The sequence below is a fragment of the Gopherus flavomarginatus genome, chromosome 6 (genome assembly GCF_025201925.1).
Source record: "Gopherus flavomarginatus isolate rGopFla2 chromosome 6, rGopFla2.mat.asm, whole genome shotgun sequence".
Taxonomy (NCBI): domain Eukaryota; kingdom Metazoa; phylum Chordata; order Testudines; family Testudinidae; genus Gopherus; species Gopherus flavomarginatus.
Genome location: NC_066622.1, coordinates 116,220,356 through 116,238,735, shown reverse-complemented (window position 1 = coordinate 116,238,735; position 18,380 = coordinate 116,220,356). Strand labels below are relative to the sequence as shown.

General features: G+C 41.5%; 1 protein-coding gene across 7 annotated transcripts in view; it reads left to right on the top strand.

The window, feature by feature from the left end:
* The window catches only part of PTPRE (protein tyrosine phosphatase receptor type E), a 181,654-nt gene that overhangs the window by 131,270 nt on the left and 32,004 nt on the right, over positions 1-18,380 (top strand). For all 7 annotated transcript variants that reach the window (XM_050959414.1, XM_050959415.1, XM_050959416.1 and 4 more), the window contains 5 exons: positions 3,409-3,544; positions 4,003-4,152; positions 7,736-7,829; positions 9,549-9,625; positions 17,698-17,832. In XM_050959414.1, the coding sequence (XP_050815371.1) occupies positions 3,409-3,544; positions 4,003-4,152; positions 7,736-7,829; positions 9,549-9,625; positions 17,698-17,832 (592 nt within the window). The remainder of the gene's footprint in view (positions 1-3,408; positions 3,545-4,002; positions 4,153-7,735; positions 7,830-9,548; positions 9,626-17,697; positions 17,833-18,380) is intronic.

The following is an 18,380-nucleotide window of genomic DNA, read 5'->3' as shown; positions in this document are numbered from 1 at the left end:
GGGCTCCATGCTTGCCGTGGTATGACATCTGCTCAGGTAACCCAGGAAAAAAGGCACGAAACAATTGTCTGACATTGCTTTCACAGAGGGAGGGAGAGAGAGGGGGGCCTGACGACATGTACCCAGAACCACCCGCGACACTGTTTTTGCCCCATCAGTCATTGGGATCTCCACCCAGTATCCCAGTGGGCGGTGGAGACTGCGGGAACTGTGGGATAGCTACTCACAGCTACCCACAGTGCAACACTCCAGAAGTCGACGCTAGCCTTGGTACTGTGACTTAATGTGCTTAGAGCATTTTGTGTGGGGACACACACAATCGACTGTATAAAAACGATTTCTAAAAAAAGACTTCTATAAATTCGACCTAATTTTGTAGTGTAGACATACCCTTAGTAAGAATTCCTGTTCTCTTGAGTATATGTACATTACAATTTTTTTTTAAAGATTTAGAAGGAAAAAGATTTTAGTAATCTCTCATGATTTTCCCCTTTGAGATAGCCATATTTTTTATATTCCTTTGCCCAGATGTTCTATACAGAGTAATATTAGGGCCGGTGCTTTATTCTTCACCAGCAGGAAATTCTGTTCTTAATCTAATTGGCGCCAAAATGCACACAGGGCACTGAGAGTAATAAAATAAAATAAATTTAAAAAAAAGCAGATATCTAAATGTAATGGCCAAATCCAAAGCGCACTGCAATAGCTCTATTATGAGTCACAGTGTTTTGGACTAATTTGGTACTTTCATACTGCTTGAAAAATGTAGACTGAAAATCATGGCATCTAATTTCCTTTTCAGTCCAGGATATGATGCCATTGAATTGTTGGAAAAAGGAAAGGGAAACTCATCCATAATGAGTAACGCTGTATTTCTCGGTGGACTTTTATAAAAACAACATACAGTGCTGAACACAAAGTGCTCGACCAGAACAAACACGATATTGAAAAAGTTTTAAGCTAAATCAGCATTTAGAGGAAATGAAGGAGAAGCAGGCAGAAGAAGGAAAAGGGAGGAAAAAAGGAATGTTTCCGACAAATTATATCATTCATTTTTTTAAAATGCCACTCTCCTGATCAGGGAAGGAAGTTAAGGAGAAAGGGCTGAGTAAAAGCTTTCAGAAGGAGTCCAAGAATCTGCAGGGGTTTGACACACAAGTCAGTTAGAGAGATGTTGAAAGAGACAGATGACAGAGCTGAGGAAAGAGAGTGGAGTAGTCTTGGGGCAGAGAGGGCAGTGAAGGAGTTAATAATATTAGAGAAAGGAGGTAGCACTGAAAATAGAGCTCATGGAGTCTGCTGAGGGGAGAGAGATCAGGGAGCAAGGAAATCAGAGGGCTGAGAGCAAAGATTGATGGACAGGATGGAGGAAAGGCAAACTGAGAACTGAAAATGAACATGCCATATTCAGAGAGGGGGAATTCTGAGACAGGTCAGAACAAGAAAATGTCTGGTAAATTCTGAGTCAAGGAAGTAGGAGAGAGTGAGAAGTGGAGGGAGCCCAAAGGTGGAGCTGAAATATTAATAGAAGGAAGTCAGAGGTAGGGGAGGTAAACTTAGTGATAAATGTGGAAGCTACTGTGTCAGTAAATAACCATTTGGTGGTAAAGGTGCAGGAGTGAAAGTAAAATTGGTGGCTCCCGGGGGGGAGGGAAAACAACATTAAAGCACTGTAGGGTCCTTTGCCACGGCAGCGCTTTAAAGTCAGTTGTACAGGCCAGTACCGGCCTGTACTACCTTACTTTCACCCCTGTAAAGGTGATAGGAGATGGGTGGGAGAGGAGTAGGAGGGGAAAGAGAAAGGACCAGTGAAGGAAAGAGGATCAGTGTGATGCAGCTATCAGAGCCCTCAAACTAGAGTAAGTGATGAGAAGGCAAGTAAGAAGAGGGCCACACAAATCAGAAAATTAAATGTTATTTGTGGAGGAATCTTTCAGACATAAGGTGGTTATGGGCACTGGTCTCTCTATTATAAGGATCTGTTTTGTGACATGTCATTATCAATGAGGAACTCAGCTGGTTGTAGTTTGTCATTTCAGCATTCCCACAAATGGAATTGGTTGCGATTAGTACTAAGTGAATTATTCTACTTTACTTACATCAGATCACGCTAAGGGATTAAGATTTTCAGGCAGCATGAATTTCTATTCAGACAAAAAAGAACACCGTGTGTGCATATGCAACAGTGTGTCTAAATATATATATAATCACCAATATAGTTTATATAATAAATTATATAACAGATTTGAAAATAATAAGGGATGCTTATTTGAACACTGTATGTGTCATAATTAAAAATACAATAAATTAAAGAAACTCCAACCCCTTACCATATACTGTAGTACTCAAGAACCAGACAACAGAAAAAAATATACATATAAGTGCACATATCATATACATCGTAATAATTATGTTCTCTTTGTTCAGTATGTCTGTGAGAAAACTTTGAGTGTTTGCAATATGGTGACTTGACTTCTATGGAAAATACTATAATTAATAGCAAAATATAGTTTCTAGTTCTCAAGAGAGCCATGGATGTTTCATAAATTCTCAGAGAATATTTTAGATTCCTCGTAATTGCACATCAATGTCTTATGAACTAAACATTAATTTCATGGAGTCTATATTTCTGACTTTATTTTAAAACTAAATTTTTCTTTAATGAAAGTCAGATAGAATCTGTGAGTATGTTGGGGGAAAAATACATTTACATTTTTAGAAGGTGATACTATGACATTTTAATAGCCACTGGGTAAAATAAGCAAACAGAAGGTTAGAGGAAAGTTATTAATGCCTAACCCAGGATGCCATGCCCTTTTCCTCTGAAAGGAAGAGCTCAAAATCATCTATGATTGTATCATTTGTAATTATCTTGCTCCCTCTGGTGGCAACTGGAAGACATGTTAAAAACTAATATTTTTGCATGCACATGTTGAAAACCTTAGCACTTAATAAAGGCTTAATATTTGCCAACTGATGTATGACATAAAACATGTTACTTCAGTATTAGTAAACCAAAAAGATTCAATAATCAGATTTAGCATGTGTTATGCTTTATCTTATATCTAATATCTAGATCTGGTTGAAAAATGGGAAACATTTTGGAAAAAAAGATTGTACCTTTTTTCCTTTTAAAAGAAATTCAAAAATCATATTTTTTTCAACTAGCTCTGATGCTCCTCAAAAAAAGGATACGTTTTTGTGAAAGCTTTCTGAAAAAAATTGAAATTCAAAATTTTTCAACCTGCTCTACTAATATCACTATTAAAATCAAAAGTGAATTGTTACAAAATGTAACACCAGTGTGGATTTCAGTCGAATGTAAACAAAATTTGGGCCAGCTGTGGGTGACTGCAGGCAATCTATCTGGACTTCATAGCTCACTTATGCGTCTCTCTTCTTTTTAAGTGCTGGCGTGGGTCGAACAGGCACATTTATAGTGATCGATGCCATACTAGATATGATGCATGCTGAGCAGAAAGTTGATGTTTTTGAGTTTGTTACAAGAATCCGTAATCAGCGCCCACAGATGGTTCAGACTGATGTAAGTAAGCATAAATCTGTTGTGATCTTTTGTTCATTTATCATGTTTGAAACAAAGAATACATTTGTTTCTCAAACACTGGTGAATGTCCCAGTACTTCCTCCCCTCATTCGTCCACAGCAGGAATCACAGCGAGAGTAGGGCAAGCTGGAGAGTAACAGGGGGAGGAGGGTGAGGATAGGCAGTAAGTAAGGGTTGTGACAATGCAGTCCTTTATGACTAGTTTCCAAATCAAATTTTGAGGGACTACTGCTGTGCTCCTCCCATTCATGTTCCCCTGTAGTTCAGAATGTGCGTGATCTAATAGGAAACCATTGTTACAGCTACAGTCTTACTCTGTTAATCAGTAAAATGGCCTAAAACATCAGAAACCACGATAGCAAAATGGATGTGTCAGATTTTGTCAAATTGTATTTAATTGCTTTATGTTTAGTATGCTTGTTGCTCGTTCATTCCAGATGCAGTATTCATTCATTTATCAAGCCTTACTTGAATACTTCCTCTATGGTGACACAGAACTAGATGTGTCCTCCTTAGAAAAGCATCTTCAAGCATCGCACACCACAACACCACATCTTGTCAAAACAGGGGTAGAAGAAGAATTTAAAGTAAGTAAAGAAGAGGGCTTGCTTCAAGATTTTAGGGATCAGGCCAACAAGACAACATGGTATGTAGAGAAAAGTATGACATAGTTGAAAAACTGTCAAAACTAAGCAGCTCAGTTATTTCTGTTTTATTCCAGTAATGAGAAAGATGAGGGAGGCTTTTCATGTATGAATTCTCAGGAGTGAGAATATTATAATGTGGTGGTGCCCTCATCTTTAAAGTGAGTTTCTCCTCTGAGAAGTGACCTCTAAAAATGACACCTTCTTAGTCAGCAGACCTGCTCCCTGTGGGTCTTGAATAATGTTTACTACTTCTTCAAGTAGTGTCCCTATGGGTACTCCACTGTAGGTGCGCTTGCGTCCCTGCTCTGCTGATTGGAGACCATTGGTATCAGTGTCCGCACACATGCTGTTCCCCCTCCTGCTCTGCAACAAGACTAACCAGTGTTGTGTGGACAAACCCACCTTAGTTCCTTCTCAGATGCCCCTGGCTAGAGACGGAGCTGTTAGCAGTCCATTCATCAGATCATTAACTATTAGAATTCAAATATCTAGTTAGTCCTTTTCTTAGTCTTAGAGTTCCTCTAGTTCTTTTTATTTCCCTAAACAAAAAGAAAATAAAAGAAAACATTTCTCTTTGTCTGGGGATTGCATGGGATATGCCTAGTTCACCAGGTTTTAAGAGGTGTCTCTTGTGCAAAGAGGCCCTCCCAGTAGCTGATGGACATTCCTGCTGTGTCTGTTGCCTCAGGGAAAGCCACATTTCCCCTGCAATTTAATTTGCCAGCAAGTAAAGTCCAGATCTTGGAAGGACCGAAAACTAAGACTAAAACTCCTCCTCATGGAGGCCGCTCTCCAACCATCCCTGGACCTGTGCCAGGAGTCACCCTGGTAGCATGAATCTTCCCCATAGCCCTTGACATCTCAGAACTGTGAGTTGAGGAGACAACTGTGGATCCCTCATGTAAGGCTTCAAAAAAGAGAACTGTGAGTTCCCAGAGTGAGCCCCAGACTAGCTGAAAAAGATTTCTAGCACGTTTAATATCGTCGGTACCAATGGCACCAAAGCCATAGAGCCACAGTACCCAGAGCTCATGGGTACTGTGTGGCAGGTACTATTGATGTGCCTAAAGACCTGATGGGCACAGGCACCAAAGCAATAGTACTCGCAGGGAAAGGTGAGGACAGGGACCGCACTGCCTCCAGGAAGATGCTGCCAGTGTGGGCATAAGTCTCGGCATTGTCAATGGCATGCCATCCAGCCTTAGAGTGCCTGGTATGGCCCAGATTGCTGATCTCTTCAGTGCCATCGATCCAGCAACGACAACTGCCTTCGTTAATGACTATGACATCACCTCAAAGGTTCAGATACTCTAACCTTGCGGTATCTGAAATACCAGAGTCTCCCCTGCTTGGTATCGGGGCCCAAGAGCAGAATATACCTCGAACTTGGGAATCTCCACTGGTCAAATACTTCCATTCTCTAGTAAAGAATTCGATAGTGAACAGGAGGAGATCATCTCCCATCACTCCTCCCGTGATCCTTATAGTGCCCGTTACCAACCTGGGCCCCTTCATTCATATCCTTTGTCGGTTCCTCAACCACCATGGTATGCCCAACCACCGACAGATTGCCCTCCCTCTGTGAGGAAAAGCTAAAGCTGTGGAATTGGTGCATTTCCCACAATGTTACAATATCAGCAGCCTGCCTTCCAGGAGCACAGAACATGACAGCGAACAGTGTCAGCAGGAAATTCCCACACGACCATGAAGGGGAGATGAACCCAGCAGTACTTTACGACATATTCAGACAGTGGGGGAGACTGACTATAGACTTATTCACCACTTACCTGAACCAAGAAATGTCCATGCTACTGCTCCAGGGCAGGCCCTAGACAACACTCCTCAGGGGATGCCCTCCTTCTTTGGTGGCACAAGGGGCTTCTATACGTCCTTCCCCCATTCCCTCTGTTATCAAAAGTCCTCTTAAAAATAAAAAGAGAGAGAGAGCAAATGTCATACTGATTGCTCTCACCTGGGTGAGACAGACATAGTACCCTTATCTGTCATTGCTGGCAACATGTCCAATGATCCCTCTGCAATCCACTCCATACCTCCTCTCACAGAATGAAAGATATGCTGTCCACCCCAACCTATAGATACTCCAGTTCAAGGCCTGGCTTCTTCATGGTTCCAACAATAGATTCTGTTCCAAGGAGGTACAGAAAGTGTTACTACGCAGTAAGAAATCGGCTACCTGTCACACTTACTTGCAAAAGTAAACCAGATTTCAGATTTGGTGTAATTCCAGGCAAATTACCCCAACATCTGCTACTCTCATAAGAACGTAAGAATGGCTATACTGGGTCAGACCAAAGGTCCATCCAGCCCAGGAAACTGTCTTCTGACAGTGGCCCATGCCAGGTGCCCCAGAGGGAGGGAACCTAACAGGTAATGATCAAGTGATCTCTCTCCTGCCATCCATTTCCACCCTCTGACAAACAGAGGCTAGGGACACCATTCCTTACCCATCCTGGCTAATAGCCATTAATGGACTTACCCTCCATGAATTTATCTAGTTCTCTTTTAAATGCTGTTATAGTCCTAGCCTTCACAACCTCCTCAGGCAAGGAGTTCCACAGGTTGACTGTGCGCTGTGTGAAGAACTTCCTTTTACTTGTTTTAAACGTGCTGCCCATTAATTTCATTTGGTGGCCCCTAGTTCTTGTATTATGGGAACAAGTAAATAACTTTTCCTTATTCACTTTCTCCACACCACTCATGATTTTATATACCTCTATCATATCCCTCCTTAGTCTCCTCTTTTCCAAGCTGAAAAGTCCTAGCCTCTTTAATCTCTCCTCATATGGGACCCGTCCCAAACTCCTAATCATTTTAGTTGCCCTTCTCTGAACCTTTTCTAATGCCGCTATATCTTTTTTGAGATGAGGAGACCACATCTGTACGCAGTATTCAAGATGTGAGTGTACTATGGATTTATATAAAGGCAATAAAATATTCTCTGTCTTATTCTCTATCCCTTTTTTAATGATTCCTAAAATCCTGTTTGCTATTTTAACTGCCGCTGCACACTGCATGGACATCTTCAGAGAATTATCCATGATGACTCCAAGATCTCATTCCTGATTAGTTGTAGCTAAATTAGCCCCCACCATATTCTGTGTATAGTTGGGGTTATTTTTTCCAATGTGCATTACTTTACATTTATTCATATAAAATTTCATTTACAATTTTGTTGCGCAATCACTTAGTTTTGTGAGATCTTTTTGAAGTTCTTCACAGTCTGCTTTGATCTTAACTATCTTGAGCAGTTTAGTATCATCTGCAAACTTTGCCACCTCATTGCCACTGTCCTAATGGTCTTGGACTATATATTGATTCTCAAGAAGTCAAGACTATCTCTTAGTTCGCTCAAAGTAAACCTAGGGCTGTAGCGACCTTCCATCAACAGAGGGATATTCGCTATTCTCAAACCCACCTACAAAGCATATGCCCTCAATTGTATTTCAGTTTAATCCAGCAATACATCAAATCCTAACTGTTGTTTTGTTGTTGTTCACTGTAGAAATTAACAAATGTTCGAATAATGAAGGAAAACATGAGAACTGGCAATATGCCAGCGAATATGAAGAAAGCCAGAGTCATCCAGATAATTCCATGTAAGACAAGCTATCTTTTACATATCTTTTGTATGTATTTAAAGTTATAAATATGACAAATTATTTCACTGCTGTAATAATTCCTTAATGAGTAAACACCACTAACAGAAGAAGACAACAGTATTGTAGTGAGCTCACCAGTCGGTGCCCCTGCTAGGGCTGCAATTTGAATAAACTAATTTGTGAATTTAACTCTTAGAAAAGACTGTGGAACTTACCGTGTATAGAGTTATGGACTATTTATTGATTTTAAGGTATCACTATAGATGTGTGCAAATATATAAAACATTAAAGAAACAAATTCCTATTCAGAAGAAAAAGAAAATTAAACCCCTTTCACTGTAAAGCACAGACCCATCCAACCTTGTTATACCTGCTTCTATCCGGAGTAGTAGACCATTTCCCCCCATGTCATGTCACTTTCCTCTCCAAGATCCCCAAACTGCAACATTAACAGAGAGGTGGTTAAAATCACTGTTCCCATAGCCACCATCCTCCCCCTCCCCCAGCCTCACTGCAAGGCTCTCCCCTGTGTGCAGCGCTGTGCTTTCCAGCCATGTCTATTACCTTCTCTCCTTTGAATTTTCCTGCCCCCTCAGCCATCCCCTTGGTGTAGTTCCAACTCACCCCTCCGACTCATCACTCACCAGCAGTGATTGTGTCTCTTGCCATTCTCATGCTCTGCCTGCTGTGTCCTAGAGGTCACTCATCCCCCTGGTCTGGCTCCACTTGTCCTATAGCAACCTTTAACCCTTGCATTGCAGCTGAAACAGCTTCTACTGCAACAGCATGCATAACTTCAATTAATTCTTGGTGTGCCTTCCCAATCCTTAATGCCAGTTGTCCCGCACTGGCAGGGTTTGCCTCAGCTACTCACGTAGGGTAAAAGGGTTCCCATCACCCCTCATGGCACCCATAAGAGCCCTGAGGGAAAGCACCCTATCCAGATAGCTTAGTGATTTGAGCATTGGCCTGCTAAACCCAGGGTTGTGAGTTCAATCCTTGAGGGGGCCATTTAGGGAACTGAGGTAAAAATCTGTCTGGGGATTGGTCCTGCTTTGAGCAGGGGGTTGGACTAGATGATCTTCTGAAGTCCCTTCCATCCCTGATATTCTATGATTCTATTATTGGTCCCTATGTGCTGGGAGGGGGGAATGCCCCTCCCCCTCTCATTGGGGCCTTCATTACTGAGGGGGACCCTTTCCTCCTCTTGATCGGCCTTATGAAGTGACATATAGTTTGTACATTTAGTATATCTGCTTGCAGTTAGTTGTTCTTTTTGCTGTTTTAGTTTCAGTTTAAAATATGTGAAATTCATACATCATTCAGAACTGACTGAAATAATTTAGCTATGTAACTTCTTAGACACTGTACATCAATAAGACCCATGTAATTTGTATATGAAAACTGTAATATCTGTATGTGAAAAAATAATTCTCAGATTTTGCTTGGAATTGCTGTTTGGCAAACAAAAATCATGTTTCTGAATACTCACTGTGCTTTTCAGTTCATTCACTGAATTCAATTTAAATGTAAGACCTGATTCCACATACTCTTACTCATTTAAACAATCCCACTGACTTACAGGACCAAGCCTCATGCCACTTGTTTTCTTTCAGACAGCGAATTTTGTTGTTATATATGTGAAAGTACAAGGAAGCAATTAATCTATGATCAGCAAAAGAAAACTAATAATGTGGAGGTTTTTTTTGTTTTTAGATGACTTTAATAGAGTGATTCTTTCAATGAAAAGAGGTCAAGAATATACAGACTACATCAATGCTTCCTTCATAGATGTAAGTACATATTTTATATACTTAAATTGTTTACATTTGACTATTATGGTATAGAATTGTTTTTAAAGGGACTTTAGGAACAACATTTATGTTTTGTCAAAAAACTAAAGGTGTATGTTCAGGGGATGACTTGTAAGAGCAAATAGGGATAGTTATTTTTTCCTTTGGTGTTTTCAATTTCAGAGAAAACAGTTTTTTGTAATTTAAACATTCTCTTATGCTCTGAACCCAAAATACAATAACACTGTAGTGCCTAAGAGCCAAACAGTGAAACAAACTCGCAACAGAAGTGAAACTTACTGACTTACATTTTTGTAACCCTTCTGCCAGGCTGAGTTGATAGCAGCAAGGGCCGGGTTCAGTCCATAGGGGTCCCCTCCCAACAACGTAATGCAAAACCAGCTTGAGCCCCCATCCAGTGACCTGGGAAAACCTTACACACACCCCTGGGTGCCTAACAGAGGAAATACTTCCCCTCTCGCAAGCACAAAGTCTCGGTGTAGCAGAAAATGTTTAATAACATGAGGTAAACGACATTAGCATTAAATTGGGAAAACACCACGACTAGAGTTCATAGACCAAACCATGAGCAAAGACCCACCCCAGCAAATCCTTCACTAACAGAAACGTCCAAGTGGTCTTCAAAGTTAATTCCACCTAGGTAGTGCGTGTTATAATAATCCAGCCTACGGTTTACAAAGATGTGGATGACCAAAGCCAGCATCTGAGAAACAGAGCACCATCCTTTGCCTGCTCACAGATGTACATCAGCATTTCTCGCCATGGATGCAACCTATGTTTAGGAGCCCATGAGGGATCACCTTGGGAATAGGTGGACAGATAACCTCAGTGAAAGGAGCAGTTATAGAACCTGATTCTTCTCCTACATTGTTTTTACACTGGCTTAACTCCACTGAAATCAGTAGAGCCCCTCCTGATTTTCACCAGCGTAAATCACATAGAATCGGTCACTTAGGCTCTGACAAATCTTCAGAATGCTTCCCCCTTTCTCACTCTATTGTGAACTGCAGATACATAGCACCTTTACAAGTCCAGGCAACTTTTAATTACTTGCCTATACTTAGACTTGAGTGCCTAACTTTAGGTATCCAAATTTAAAAAATGTTGGCCATGGAGTTGATTGTTGTTGGAATATTGATGGCACTATAGCCATATTGCTGCACGGTCATCTCAGTGCTTCACATAGACAAAAGAGGTGATGGAATGAGCCCAGCAGGACTCCATAACTGAGAACCCCAGGGAAGAAGCAGCAGCCATTCAGCATCAAATTCTGAGAATGCTCTGAAAGGAGTGAGTGGAATCTCTCTAAAGCAATTCTATCTACTCCTACTGTGGCTTGCAGTCATATCAGCAATACTGAAGATAGTTTACAGATATAAATAAATCACCAAGAGAGTTTGGCCTTTGTTCAGGGCACTAAGGAAATGGATGACTGTACCACTTCAGTGCCATCCCCAAGAAAAAATGGTTAATCTTTCTGTAACTGTTCTTTGAGATATGTTGCACATGTCCATTCTAATGGACTAGAGCACAGTTGCCAGAATTTTTTCCCCTAGTAGTATCCATTGGGTCGATTGTAGCACCCCCTGGTGTCGCATACTCATAGTGTCAGTATAAAGGGCCCTGCCAACCCCTCTGCCCTTCAGTTTCTTCTTGCCAACCATCTCTGAGAAAGGGGCTGGAGGGTGGGTTTTGGAATGGACATCTGCAACTCATCTCGAAGAACAACAATTACAGAAAGGTTAGTACCCATGGTTGTATATGTCTATTCCAATGTATATGGCTCACAAGCAGTTGCACGGGAGGTGGGTTCGGAAATTAAGGACTGGCTGACTATAACACAGCCCAGCCGAAGCTGGCATCATTTCTCTGGCCTATTGTGTAATGGCATAGTGCGTTGTGAATGGGTGAACTGATGACCAAGTTACCACACTGCAGATGTCCTGAATTGAAACTTGTGCCAAAAAAGCAGCAGAAAAGGCTTGAGATCTCGTAGAGTGTTAGGTTAGCCAGGGGTGAGATGTTCGGGAGATCATAACGTGCCCTGATACATGAAATAATCCATGACAAGATTCTCTGTGCAGAAATGGGGAGAGACCTTTCATTCTTTCCGCTATTGCTATGACCAGCTGAGTGGATCTGCAGAATTGTTTGATTATTTGTATGTAGAAAGCCAAGCCACACCGAACGTCCGAGTGGAGGCGTTGTCTGTCTCTATTCGCATATGGTTTAGGGTAGGACACTGGCAGAAAACTTGCTTGACTACAATTGAATTAAGAAACTGATTTTGAAAGGAACGAGTGTGGTTGCAACTGGACCTTCTCCTTGAAAAAGATTGTGTATGGGCATTTCAAAGTGAGGGCTCGGGTCTTCGAAACCTACCTGGCTAAAGTGATGGCCACCAGGAAGGCTATTTTTCAGGAGAGGAGTAACAGCAAGGGTCCGATGAGTTTTGACAGGGCAAGGTTTAGGTCCCATGTAGGGGTGGAATCACTTACCTGGAGGTACACCATTTCTAGATCTTTGAGAAACTGGACAACCATGTTGTGTGAAAAGACAGAACGACTGTTGATCTTGAGATGGAAGGCCAGGATAGCTGTTAAATGGACCTTGACTGAGGAAAGGGCTAGACCTTGTTGTCTTAGAAGCAGGCAGTCTAGAATGAGTTGTGGGGATGACTACAGGGGCAGGACTTGTCGTTGGAAACACCAGACAGAGAACTATTTTTGCAAGGTAGGTAGCTCTGGTGGATGGCTTTTTACTGCCCATTAGGACCTCACAGACGTGCTCCAAGCAAACTTGCTCCTCCAGATTCAGCCATGGAGCTTCCAGCATGTCAGAGACACATGGTTTGGGTGCAGCAGCCAACTGGGATCCTGGGATATCAAGTTTGGGTGCAAGGGAAGCTGTAGTGGTGTCTCCACCAACATGCCTGGGGGTGGAGAACCAATGTTGCCTGGGCCATGTTGGGGCTATGACAATGACCTATGCTTGGTCCCATTTGACCTTCATCAGAACCTTGTGAATAAGCAGCAAAGGATGAAATGTATAGTATGGGTGCCGTATCCACGGTAACAGGAACGCATCTGCGATTGTGACTTCTCAGGGAGCAGAACTGGTGGCATTTCCTGTTGGTTCGGGTGGCAAACAGGTCTATGAGGTGAATCCCCCACTATTGGAAGATGTCCCTCACAATGTCTGGACAGAGAAACTACTCATGGTGAAAGGAGCAAGACATGCTGAGGTGGTCTGCTAACTGGTTCTGAGTTCCAGGAAGGCAAGATGCCTCTAGATTGATGGAGTGATCAGTGCAGAGCTCCCACAGGCAGATTGCTTCCTGACATGGGGGAAGAATGTGCCCTGCCCTGTCTGTTTCTGTAGAACATAGCTGTCATATTGTCCTTGAGGATCAAAAATGGATTTGACCTGGCAAGTTAGACCTACTGCCCTGAGCTCCCTGACATTGATGTGCAGGGAAAGCTCTTCTTGAGTCCAAAGCCCTTGAGTTCTGATGGACCCTAGGTGGGTTCCCCTGCCGAGGGCGGATGCATTGCATACCAGAGATGAGGATGGTTGTGGTTTTGAGAGGGTTACCCCTGCCTATACCACGTGAGTGAGTTGAGCACCTGGGCCAGAACCATGACCACTGGGTCCAGGTGATGGCGAGATGGGGAGTAGACCGTAGCTAGCTAGGCTTGCAGAAGTCTGAGTAGTAGCCTCACATGTTGCACTACGTATGTGCATGATACCATGTGACCAGGAAACTCAGGCACTTTCTAACAGTCCTGAGCCGATGACCTTGGAGAGATCTTATCAAGGATGCAATCAAGAAGATCAGTCGTTTGGAAGTAGTGCCCTTGCTAACACCAAGTTGAGCACTGCCCGGGTGAACTCAGTCCCTTGAACCAGGATCAAGATGGAGTTCTGGACATTTAACAGAAGGCCCAGTGCATTGAAGGTTGATTGAATGAGACAGGTGTTCGCTTCCACTTGAGCTCTAGACCGGCCCTTGACCTGCCAGTCATCAAGGTATGGGAATACGTGGTATCCCTTTTTTCTGAGGAAGGCCACTACTACTGACATGCACTTTGTGAAAATCCACAGGGTGACTGACAGGCTGAATGGGAGAACCATGAACTGGTAGTGACCTTGGGTTCACTACAAACCTTAGGAAAGATCGAAATGTGAAGTAAGCATCCTTTAGATCAAGGGTGACATACCAATTCTCGGGATCCAGTGAAAGAATGATGGACGCCAAGGAAGCCATGCAGAACGTCAGGTTCTTGAGATATCAGTTGTGACATTGCAGGTCTAGAATGGGTGTGAGACTCCCTTTGGCTTTCAGAATTAGGAAGTTGTGGAAATAGAACCCCTCTCCTCTAAAGTGAAAGTGAACCTCTTCCATGTTTCCCATGCGAAGGAGGAATTGGACATCTTGCTCCAATAGGAGCTTGTGAGAAGGGGGAATGAGAAGCTGGGGTGGACAGGAATTAGTTGGTGTAACCTAGCTCTGTCATACTGAGAACCCAGCGGTCTGAGGTGGTATGGGTCCAGGCATCCAGGAAATAGGAAAGACGGTTGGAAAACAAGGGGCAGCTGGATCCAATGCAGAGGGGATTGCGATGTCAACCTCAAGTGTCTTGTCAAAATGAGTGATTTGATGACCTGGGGTGCCAGGGAGCTGACTACATAGGGCCTGATGAGGAAGATTGGGGCTCCTTCTCCTCCTTTGGTCCTGCCTGGCAGTCTGAGGGAAGTAACGGCTCATCTGCTGCGGCTTATACTGTTTACTTACCATCTGTACCTGTTTTCCTATGTTATACAGTTTAAGAAGGAGAATAATATATTTTTGTGCTTTGTTTTATATAAATGACTATAATAAGTTGAAAACTAGCAAAACAAAAAAAAGAAGCTACAATTTTGTTTGTACCAGAAGGTCAGTTTGTCTGTCCAGCTGGTACTTACAAGACCCCTATCTGCATAGTACCTGAGCACCTCCAAAGTGTTTAAAAATAGAAATAAATATAATAATGTCTATTTGGAAATCTAAAACCTTCACTTTCCCTGAAGCTATTTTGGCTACATCCTGTTAAAACTTGTCCTCAGTGATTTAAAATGACGGAAGTGTTGCACTCTGGACAGATGGGAAGAATATACCGGAACATAAATACTCGTTTAGAAGCTGAACTAAACTTTGCTGCAGTATAAATGAAACTTTCACAGCCACTTCTCTTGCATCTTTACCTTCCCTATGCAGGGCTGTCTTCTCTATACAGAACTATCCCCTATCTTATTTTGTCCTGGTCCTTTTTGGATTGGGCTTCTCCGACTGTCCAAGAGTTGATCCAGTAAAGGGAAAAGCTCTGCCCTCCAATGTCCCAGCTGCACCCAGCCACTGCTCATTGCTCCTTCACTTTTCCTTCAAGAGCCAACTTCCCTGTTCCCACTTAACATGTATTTCCCGAAATGGCGCTGCTGGTCTTCAGGATGGGAGCTACAATGAACAGCTTCCCTGGTGGCCCAGTTTGGAACTGTGCTCTCCCATTTTAACTTTATCTTTGAACAACACTCAATTTAACATTGCTTTAAACATGATTATCCCTATACTCTATATGAAAAAAAAAAACAAACAAAAAAACCCCCAATTCTGAAAATGTGACCTCATAGTTACATGGTTCTATAAAAGCAATCATGAAAAAAATTGCTTTTCATTTAGGTATTCATGAGTATGAGTATTTGCTTTTTCCGTATTTTTGGTGAGGCCTAAATGTGTCATTTCATCAGTACCACCTGGCAATAGTGTAAGAACATTTTTAGATAGACTTCACATAATGAAACAGAATATTTCAACTTGCTGGTTTAAACAGAGTTCATAGTGAAATTTAATCATAGTCCTTCCTGAATATCAATATCTGCTTTATTTTACCACCTTTTAAATACATTCACTAGCAGCATGAAACAGCCTATGTTAACTTGGCATTCTGACAGGGGATTATTCTACTTTGCAGACTCTCTCTGCCTTCCTCCTATATAGAGAATTCTGTTAAAACACTAATGCAACAGAAGCACATGAAACATTTAAAACGTTTTTGACAATTTTCCACAATTACATTTTTAGCTAATTTAATGCTCTTGAAAGGTGTGAAACTGACAGCTCTAGAGATTTAGGTCCTCCATTCATCCACATAACCAGTGCAGTACAGGCAGCAAGTGATTTCCCACATTGCAACTCAAATGCAAGATTCCCCACTCTGTCCACCACTGTGCACCCACCCTAACTTGGAGGAATTCGTCTCTAGTGACAAGGGGAATTAAGTCTCCATCCTCATTCATCTTTGACTTTGCTATTGCTCTCAATATTTTTTCTAATGGTGTATTTCTTAAAGTAATGTTGTAAGATTATTAAAATTGAGTCAGAAATAATGGTACATTTAAACTAACTGGTGGGGCTGTGTAATGCCGACTTAGGTAGCTGATCACATTCCTAATTTAAATTTGCTTCCTCTACTTTCTTTTTCAAACACAGATGTTCTTTTTCTGAAATAAAAGCAAATGAGCATTTATTAAGAAAGCAGTAGGGTCTTTTGGAGGAGGGGGCAGAGGAGGGGAGAGGTGAGTGTGGTCTTAGAATTGAAGGGAGCTTTTATTTCCTTATACATTTTAATATAGTTCATATATAGTTAGCTTCCAATTTCGTCATGAGTAGTATGTACAGTGAGGTAAAAACGTTATCCTACCCGGGGGTACTAACCGCCTGTCTTAAGATATTGCTTTCCAGATGTTACTACAAATCTGGTAAGTCATTCTGCAGTGCTCGCAATGTTAACTTGCCATGGCAAAAAGCCATTTAATGATTTCAGAATGTTTTTGTCATAATGCTTATGCAGTATTAGTTTAAACTATTTTAAGCATAGTTTTTCAAAGTTGTGTAATTTTAACATATTTTAAGATCTTTTTATATTTTTTCACTCATATTTAAAAATGGATTCTAAGGTTTCCCACTTTCCAGGGATCATGAAGAAAGTAACTAAAATGTCTATTTATTTATATCAAATGTGTGATTATTAATTTTAATAATACCTTAATTTGGGTTTTTGCTGGCGATAACGATTGTGTGAGATCACAGGCACAAATTTGGAGCTGTTTTGAAGCACCTTTGAGATTTTGGCTATAACTGTACAAGATCAGCTTAAAATGAAATGAACATAAAGTACCATAATAGAGTTCTGTCATCACTACTTAAAATACAGCTAATAATATGCAAATATGTATAACAAAGCAATTTCTAGGTCTTCTAAGGTTTTTTCTCCAAGACTGTTTTAACCTGAGTGCTTTTCAGCTGTGAAAACAATTTTTTACAACCAAACTAAACAATGTATTGCATATAGAAAGCTCCAACAAGAAAACTGGAACATGTGTTTCTGTGTACCATTTAATCTATATTTGCCCATGCAGAGAGTTTCTGTTTGACAAAATAGCATATAATTCTCTTGCTGACAGAATGGTTTATTTTGTTGCATACAGTTTAACTAAAATTGTTTTTATATTATCTTTAGAAAAGCAAAGTATTTAGGGCAGGAACCCTCAGGGGGTCACAAGGTGGTTACATGGGGGTAGCGAGCTGTCAGTTCCGTGGGGCTGACAACCCCAATCTCCCATTAAATTAAACTCCTCCATTTTTAATTTATAAGGGAGGAGGTCACGCTCAGAGGCTTGCTGCATGAAAGGGGTCACCAGTACAAACGTTTGAAAACCAGTGATTTAGGGCTTAATTCTGTCACATTTACTCATGGTGAAATACTATCTTACTCTGAAAGTAGCCCCACTGAAATCAGTGTGACTAGTTGTGGAGTACTAACATGAGTGAAGGTGACAGAATCTGGCCATAAGTATTAATAAATGTTACTCCGGCTTCAGAATAAATGTTGATGCAGTATTTCTAGATAACTAGGAGATACTGATGAGTGGGTAAGAATTTAAAATATGAAAAAGAAAAGTTGCTGTATTCAAAACTGTATCAGTGATGAGTTATCTTCTATCTTTCTGTGAAGGGCTATCGCCAGAAGGATTATTTCATTGCAACCCAAGGACCACTTCCTCATACAGTGGAAGACTTCTGGCGAATGGTGTGGGAGTGGAAATGTCACACAATTGTTATGCTTACAGAAGTTCAAGAAAGGGAGCAGGTATAATTCAGTTGTGCAAAGTTTGTAATTATAAGGTCCAAGTTCTTTCTGTTAATACATCCTTTTTCCTTTCCTGCCTTGAATCTCCCTGCATTGATTATTCTGTGCCCTTTGCCCCACTGGGCTCACCATCCTACAAGCAAAGGGCTTGTGCACACTAGATTTTGTCCATTTAACTTACAGCTACATTCGTAGACATCAAGTGTAATATAATGTCTTATTCAGGGGACTAAAAATTCACGAAAATGAATTGCACAAGCTATTGTTGTTATTATATGTAGTGCTGGTAGTGATCCTATGCCATGGAATCACCAGTCCAGTGCTCTTTCTTGGCTCTGTATGTCCCTGGTTATTCTGTGATAGCCTCAAGAATAGAAAATTACAGCATTGTCCAACTGGGTCTGTCCCCAGTCCAAGTCGGCTCAGACCTCTCTTTGTCCCCAGTCCAGAATTGATCCTCCTTTCTCCTGACCACACTATATCACCTTCCCAGAAGCCCCTCCTTTGTCTTCTTTCCTGGGCAAACAGATCACCTGAGCTCGCTCTCT